Below are 6,872 nucleotides of genomic sequence, written 5' to 3'. Positions count from 1 at the left end.
GTCACCAACTTGGCAGCTGGCACAGCATATAATTACTGTACTGTAGATGTTAGACCCCCCAAAGTAGAACACTATGAAGTGCATTGGGTCAAAAATAAAAAGCTTCATAATAAGTGTATTTACGAAGTGTGCAGATTTTGTGACATTTTCAAACACAGACCAGGTGGAAGCTTGCCTCAAAGTAAATCTAATCATGCAGTATGGTAAAGCATAGCTTTAAGGTATTAAACATACTTTAAGGTTTTCCCCTATTTATTTAAAATTTTGTTAAATTTTTCTGTTTAATGCTATTTCCTGGAAGAACACTCTTTTAAGCTTTCTGGTGCAGAGCTTCTTTTCATCACATTATCATATTAACCTTCAGATATTGAATCTCAGATAAAGAACTGAGTCCCTTAAAAAGACAATCGCTGTGGTGGAGTTATGCAATCTCCACCACAGCAGCTGCATAATGGAAATAGTTCATGTAGGCAGTATTCACAGGAAAAAGTAAAGAAAAGTCGTATCTCATAGCATATATCTCTGCCGAGCAACACAAGAATATATAAACGTGCTTTTCATAACATTTGGTTGCACAGGCCACGATGAGCTCGCCGCCACGGTAACCCAAGTGACGTATTTTATTCTCATTAGTTTAAATGCTCATTTCTAACATCTTATTTCTTTTTTTTTCACAGTTGCATAACTGCTCTAATATGACCTGGTTAAAGAACCAGATAGCTTCACATTATATTCTTTTATTTATACATAATAAGTAAAAAACCGCTCATCACATTCCTCCTTTAAAAAAAAAAAAGTAATTCTTCTTCATATTCTCCACGGCTCTGTCTACCTCGGTATGTTACTTTAATTGCTGCTTTACATAAGAATGAAATCCCAGTCTGTTTGCATGAGCTATTTTTAGAGTGCAGCCATGAAAGGCCAGTATTTTAACATATCTGCCTGGCATATGGTATTAGGATAATTACGCTGGTATTTCTTCAGTACGTGGGTTTGTGAAATCAAAAATGAGCGCTCAGGCCCCGGGGGCTTCATCGCCCCAGCTAACCCCTGCTCAGTCCCTGTCTTTCTCCGTGTCTGCCGTGTGAGTGACTGTGGCCGTGCGAGTGTTGGCCACCCCCTCCTCAACACACACTCACACACATATCTTGCCATCTGTTGACATGTGCAGCTGTTCAAAAATAGCCCCTCTACCAGAAGCTTCCGTAAGTGGCCTGCAGATCAGCAGAGAGGGCTCCTGTCCCACGTCCATGCAGGTTGTTTTGACTCTACAATGACCACGTGTACTCTAAAACCACTGCAAGTTCATTTCTTTTGTTCATTTTTTTAACCCCTCTGTTCATCTGGGGTTTTTGTTCTTTGATCATTTCCTGATCCAGAGTGGCTGCTTGAAGTGCTGCAACCAAAGCTGGAAATGGAGCCCGTTTCTGACCAGTTCATGCAATTCCACCCCATCCATGGTACCAATGTTCGACTGGACCACTCGGGAACCCAGGCCACAAGAGTAGAGAGCTTTGCCAACGGAGTTTGTTTTAGCAAATGCCCCCTGAAGCCTGGAGAGATTTTTCTAATAGAGATTGAAGATAAGGAGCTGGGATGGTGTGGCCACCTCCGGATCGGTCTGACTGCCAGGGACCCCAGGAGCTTAGAGGTGGTACCTGAATACTCCATTCCAAACTTGACAGATTTAGGGGACAGCTGGATATTTGCTATCACGCGCAACCATAACAAGATCGTCGAGGAGGCTGAGGTCCTAGAGCCCAGGCAGGGAGAACTGGTCGGGGGACGGAGGCTTGGGCGAGGGGAGGACGAAGACGGGGCTGGAGATCAGGCAGATGAACGAACGGCCAGGAACAGAAAACCAAAGACTTTCTTCACCGACACCCACTTGTACATCGAGAATGTTCGAATTCCCAGAGATAAGCTGGTTGGTCGGAGCCGGCCCGGGCACTACAGTCACATTTTAGACGACTTGTATAAAACCAACGCCCTGCCTCCCACAGCCAGACGCAGCAGGATAGGAGTACTGTATGTGCCTAGAGGAGAAGGCCTGGCTGACATGCACATAGTCATTAATGGGGAGGACATGGGAGCTTCTGCAAAGAGAATCTCTACTGCGGGGCCTCTCTATGCTGTGGTGGATGTATTTGCTGCTACCAAGTGTGTTCGGATTGTCCAGGTGGAGTATGGATGTGAGTGTAGGAATGATTTTGAGATAATAGGATGCAAGGCACAGACATTGATTAGCACTAAAAAAAGATACAACACAGCTACAAAGGAGTCATTGTGTACACGCTCCTTTATTAACATCTTTGTGGTCATCTTCACAGTCACTTTGCATTTCTCTGTAGTTATTTAATCTCTTTGTAGTTGTCTGGCATCTCTTTGCAGTCTGTTGTGTCAAGTTTTTGTCATTTTGAGTCTCTGTGTTGTTGTGTTTGTGTCTGCTTATAATTTTTATCTTCTCTTAGTCAGATTATGGCTGTTTTTAGCCTCTTTTGGACTTTTTGCATCTCTTTGTGTTCATGTTGTGTCTTGTCGTGATTGTTCTCTGCATCCAAAGGGTCGTCACCTTTTTGTCATGTTGGGCTTCACTATGGTAATTTGACCATCCATCAAATATTAATGACTGTTTAATAATTTCAGTTGCTCAGGCTCAGGGACAGCTGGGCAGTTTGCATGTTTAGAAATTCTTTAGTGCTTTTTATTCATCTCTTATTTTCTCCATTGCCTTTAATCTGCTAAAACACTTTGTATTTTTTGTCATTTTCCTCTTCTCTTTTCTGTCACTCCAGTCTCATCCTTGCAGACACTGTGTAGGAAGGCCATCCAGAAGCACATTGTTCACAGGATGGCCATTGACTGGCTCGAGCTGCCAGAGGCACTCAAACGCTACTGCAAGTATGAATGAAGGACACATGGACACGTGGATATCACTTAAGTGCTAGGTCCCATCAAGAATTTGATATTTATTTGGATGACATTTATAAATTATAGCGTTACACTCTTTTCACTTGGAGCTGACATGAATTGTTTGAGATGACAAGATCAAAGTAAAGTAAATTTAAATAGTTTGTTATGTGTCTGTTTGATTGATTAGTTTTAATGTTTGCATCACAGGGAGCATCGGTGTGTCACACATCGCTGTGTCTGTAATGAATAAAGTTGTTCCAGCTGCGGTGCAGCTGCTTGCAAGCAGAGGGTTAAATTCATGTGATGATCTGGTCACACGGAGTCATTTCCACATTCATGTTCACGTTTCACCCTTTTTTTTTTCTGACTCCATGGATGAACCAGTGTTGTGTCTACACATAATACAGAACTTAGCAAAGAATTCATTTTAAATTGTATGTTTAGACTTTGTCATTAGTAGCCTTTCAGAGGAAAAAAAAACTATGGCAGATAAACAGTAGTTATAAGTAATGTCCTTATGAAGTAGGAGAAATCCAGCAAAGACCCTGTAGCAAGGCACAGGGCCTACTCATAATGAATATGTTGCCCCAACCTAGTTAATTTAACTGCACTTTACTTCAATTTTTTTTTCTTCAATGAGTTTTTGAAGCCTCGTCAGAAATGGTCTCAGTGGAAACTTGTCAACAATCTGTTTTTGCCTTATATATTTCCATGTTTGCACAAGTTCCAATAAGATGACTGCAATTATTCCCCAGTTTCCCAGCAAACTAAAAAAAAAAAAAATGAAGGGTTGCTTGATACTTTTTGCACTGAACTGTGATTTTCAGATTTACATATTTCAGAATAACAATCAATCTCCTTGTAAAGTTAAAACGAGTCTGGCTGTGGTGGAAAGTTATAATTAAATCAATCTTCTTAGTTCTTCTTCATCTGCCTCCATAACCCTCTGCATGTCCTCCTTCACTACATCCATGAATAAGGCTGTAATTGAATTTTTTAAAAGTATCACGTGGTTCCAATTGAAAATATGATGCTTCATTTCCGGTACGTTATGTTGGTTAATGTTTGCTCAGCCCATCAAACACATAAATTAGAGATAACACATCTGTTTCAGTCCGACATCAGACTCGGAGTAACACGACCTCCACCTGTGCGTCTGCTGTCAGACACTGACATCTAGTGGCCGTGGTAATAACGGCAGTGGGCGGAGCTCCCGTTAAATCCTAAGCCAGGATCACGTCACACGAGAGGAGGGGAAACCGGAGACGTTCCGTAATCGCTCCCAAACGGAGGAAGAAACACCGAGCAAGCTTAGAAGAGAGAATTTTCCCTTCAGCTAATCTATTTAGACCAAATATCATGTCCTTCTGTCAGTTTTTCGGCGGTGAGATCTACAAGGATCATTTTAAACCAGGTGAGCAGCAGGCGGTCCCGTTATTCGGTAAACGGTGATGTGATGTAACCTCCCCTGGACTGTAGTATATAAGTAAGGATGAAAATGAACTTTGAGGCATCATGTGACTGTAAAATTAAGTAAATCCTGTGCAGCATCGCAGTGGCAGGATACAGGATGTACTGTGGCAAAATCTGGGTACATTTATAAAATAAATGTAGCTGGATTTTACCAGGATCACAATAGAATAAAGCTGCTGTAATAGTAAAAACAAAGCAGTGATACAGCTTTAGAATCCAATCAAGTATTTAGCTACAGCTATTAAAGGGTGGTATGTTCAAACGATTTCTTCAGATGTTGTCATGGCACTTGGAGGAATTTTTGTAGCACACAGATTTTAGTTTTTGTTAATGAGCAAACAAACTGTAGAATATGGAGCAATGCTGGAAGGATTTTAGCCCAAAAAAAGTACAAAAAAAACAGCACGATCTCAGCTATTCAGAAAACAAAATAAACCCAGTTCTCTCTAACTACTTAAACATCTTTAGATTATATTGAATGTCTTTTTGCAGGTTGGAAATAAATAAAGGCACCAAAGCTTTTTTTGCATGTCCCCCTGCAGGAGTGTATGTGTGCTCCAAATGTAACCATCCGCTCTTCTCCAGTCGGTCCAAGTTTGCTCACTCGTCTCCCTGGCCGGCTTTCACAGAGACCATCAGGGAGGACAGTGTAACCAAGATGATGGAGACCCTCACCGCCTACAAGGTCCGAGTCACAACCAAACAAAGTGTGCATTGCAGCAACAAAAATCATAATTACAGTCACCTGTTGGTTCCAACGGGAGGTTTGTGCACTCTGGTGTTGTGTGTACACAGGTCCTGTGCGGCAAGTGTGGCAATGGACTAGGCCACGAGTTTGTAAATGACGGTCCAGAGGAGGGAATATCGCGTTTTTGAATATTCAGCCACTCGCTCAAGTTTGTCCCCAGAAAAGGTAGAGAACTGTGTTTACTGCTGTTTTATAACAAGTTAACCTTGGAAAATCCATGCATGCAGGCAGAAAAGGTCACTTCACCTATATTATAAAACCTGCTTCTTAGCAATATTGCTTTGTTAAGCTGTGAAATGAATACTCCCTGTTAAAAGTTTTAATTGGTAGCTGTTTCTCTTAAAAGCAGAAAATAATAAGCATTGTCCACAATGAGGTCAGTTGATTCTCTCACATATGAAACAATCCTTTCTTGCAAAAACCACTCACCACTGGTGATTCAGGCTCGATAAGCATTAGGAAAAAGAATCAACTGTACACTTACTTGACAATATAGCTATTAGAAGAATATAGTGGATTTAAAGTACAATATTATTGAATCTGAAATGAACTGAGGTAGCAAATGCTGTTCCGGTTCTCTCGTCTAATAACTCGTGTGTCCTGATGTTGCTCCACAAAGTGCTCGATGTTTGAGATTTGACTGGTAGCTTCCTGTAAGAGTGAATCAGCATTTTTCAGATTTAGCCTCACATGCAATCAAACAACAGCAAGTGTGTTTCTCTTCTCTGTCCAAGGTAAGGACAAGCAGTAAAGAGCGAGTGAAGTGTTTCGTGTCCAGCTGCTGTACCTGCTGCTCGGCTCGAATCCGGCGAACAGGTTGGGTCGGTGGGTGACGTGGATGGGAGAAAGGCCCCGGAGGGACGTCCTGTCCACTGAAGAATCTTTGACCGGGCCTGTGACGCCGAGCTCGGACCGCATCTCTGCAAATATTCCTTTACAAGATGGTTCAAATATTTTGAACACCTCATATTTAATGTGCATTTAGTCATTTACTCTCCTCAGCTGAAACACGTTGATGTGAGTAGACACACTTGAAAGCAGTTTCACTTCCAAAGACTGCTGTCTATTTAAAAATATCGACTATGCACCAAAGTCCAGATAGTCTGCCTGCTGTTGTGTTACTTGAAATTCATGCAGTAGCAAACAAATCATGACTCAGCTGATTTGTTCTTCCAGTTTCCAGTGTTTTGTTGCTTATGCGAAGGAAAAACCAAACAATAAATTATATTTGATAGAGTCCGTCTTTGTCTTTAAAGATGCATTTGCAGCACTTAACATAGCTACATTAGGGATGAACTTGCTTATTTAAATTTACCTTCAAAGTGGTAGAGCTGTCATTCTTTAGATTGAGCTCTAGATGGCGATATTGTCCTTTCACATGACATTCACTGTTTTCCACAAGTGAGGATTCCCTACATTTGCCCCTATATGATGCAAACGGTGTACTGTATGCTTTGGTATACTGCCTATGCGTGTGATTGATGCACAGGCAGAAATCTGTGTGTGTGTTTGTGGGAGTTCTCTGGCATTAATTCCTTCAGCAGGGGCTTAGGCGCTCTCTGAGGCCCAGCTGCAGGCCATATTCTCTGGGTTCCGGGGGTTGGCAAAGACCCTGAGGTTTAGAGGAGTAGCTCGGCCGCCTGGTGAGAGATTGAGGGCTATCATTACAAAGGAAGTAAACATACACCCTCGTGCACACAAAGCTCGACAAACGTGTCAGTCGCCACCCTCTCTCGTC

General features: G+C 41.9%; 2 protein-coding genes across 3 annotated transcripts; both read left to right on the top strand.

Moving 5' to 3' along the window:
- The first annotated feature begins 1,163 nt into the window (after nucleotides 1-1,163).
- On the top strand, nucleotides 1,164-3,276 carry neurl2 (neuralized E3 ubiquitin protein ligase 2). Of its 2 annotated transcripts, none has more exons than XM_085415251.1 (3): nucleotides 1,164-1,256; nucleotides 1,380-2,179; nucleotides 2,796-3,276. In XM_085415251.1, the coding sequence occupies exons 2-3, from the start codon at nucleotides 1,415-1,417 to the stop codon at nucleotides 2,946-2,948; spliced, it is 918 nt and encodes a 305-aa protein (XP_085271377.1). In that variant the 5' UTR covers nucleotides 1,164-1,256; nucleotides 1,380-1,414; the 3' UTR covers nucleotides 2,949-3,276. The 2 variants fall into 2 exon arrangements, with proteins under 2 accessions (XP_085271377.1, XP_085271378.1); XM_085415252.1 differs by having other exon boundaries at nucleotides 1,380-2,192; nucleotides 2,796-3,275.
- Nucleotides 3,277-4,172: 896 nt separating this feature from the next.
- On the top strand, nucleotides 4,173-6,370 carry msrb1b (methionine sulfoxide reductase B1b). The gene is made up of 4 exons (XM_085415250.1): nucleotides 4,173-4,327; nucleotides 4,929-5,071; nucleotides 5,182-5,299; nucleotides 5,869-6,370. Exons 1-4 carry the CDS (start codon nucleotides 4,273-4,275, stop codon nucleotides 5,883-5,885), a joined length of 333 nt encoding a protein of 110 aa, XP_085271376.1. The 5' UTR covers nucleotides 4,173-4,272; the 3' UTR covers nucleotides 5,886-6,370.
- Nucleotides 6,371-6,872: the final 502 nt, after the last annotated feature.

Source organism: Rhamphochromis longiceps, linkage group LG8 (genome assembly GCF_057381845.1).
Source record: "Rhamphochromis longiceps isolate RC_006_pf linkage group LG8, R_longiceps_female_GT1.1, whole genome shotgun sequence".
NCBI lineage: Eukaryota > Metazoa > Chordata > Actinopteri > Cichliformes > Cichlidae > Rhamphochromis > Rhamphochromis longiceps.
The sequence above is the reverse complement of the archived record's forward strand: the minus strand, read 5'-3'. Positions and strand labels throughout refer to the sequence as shown.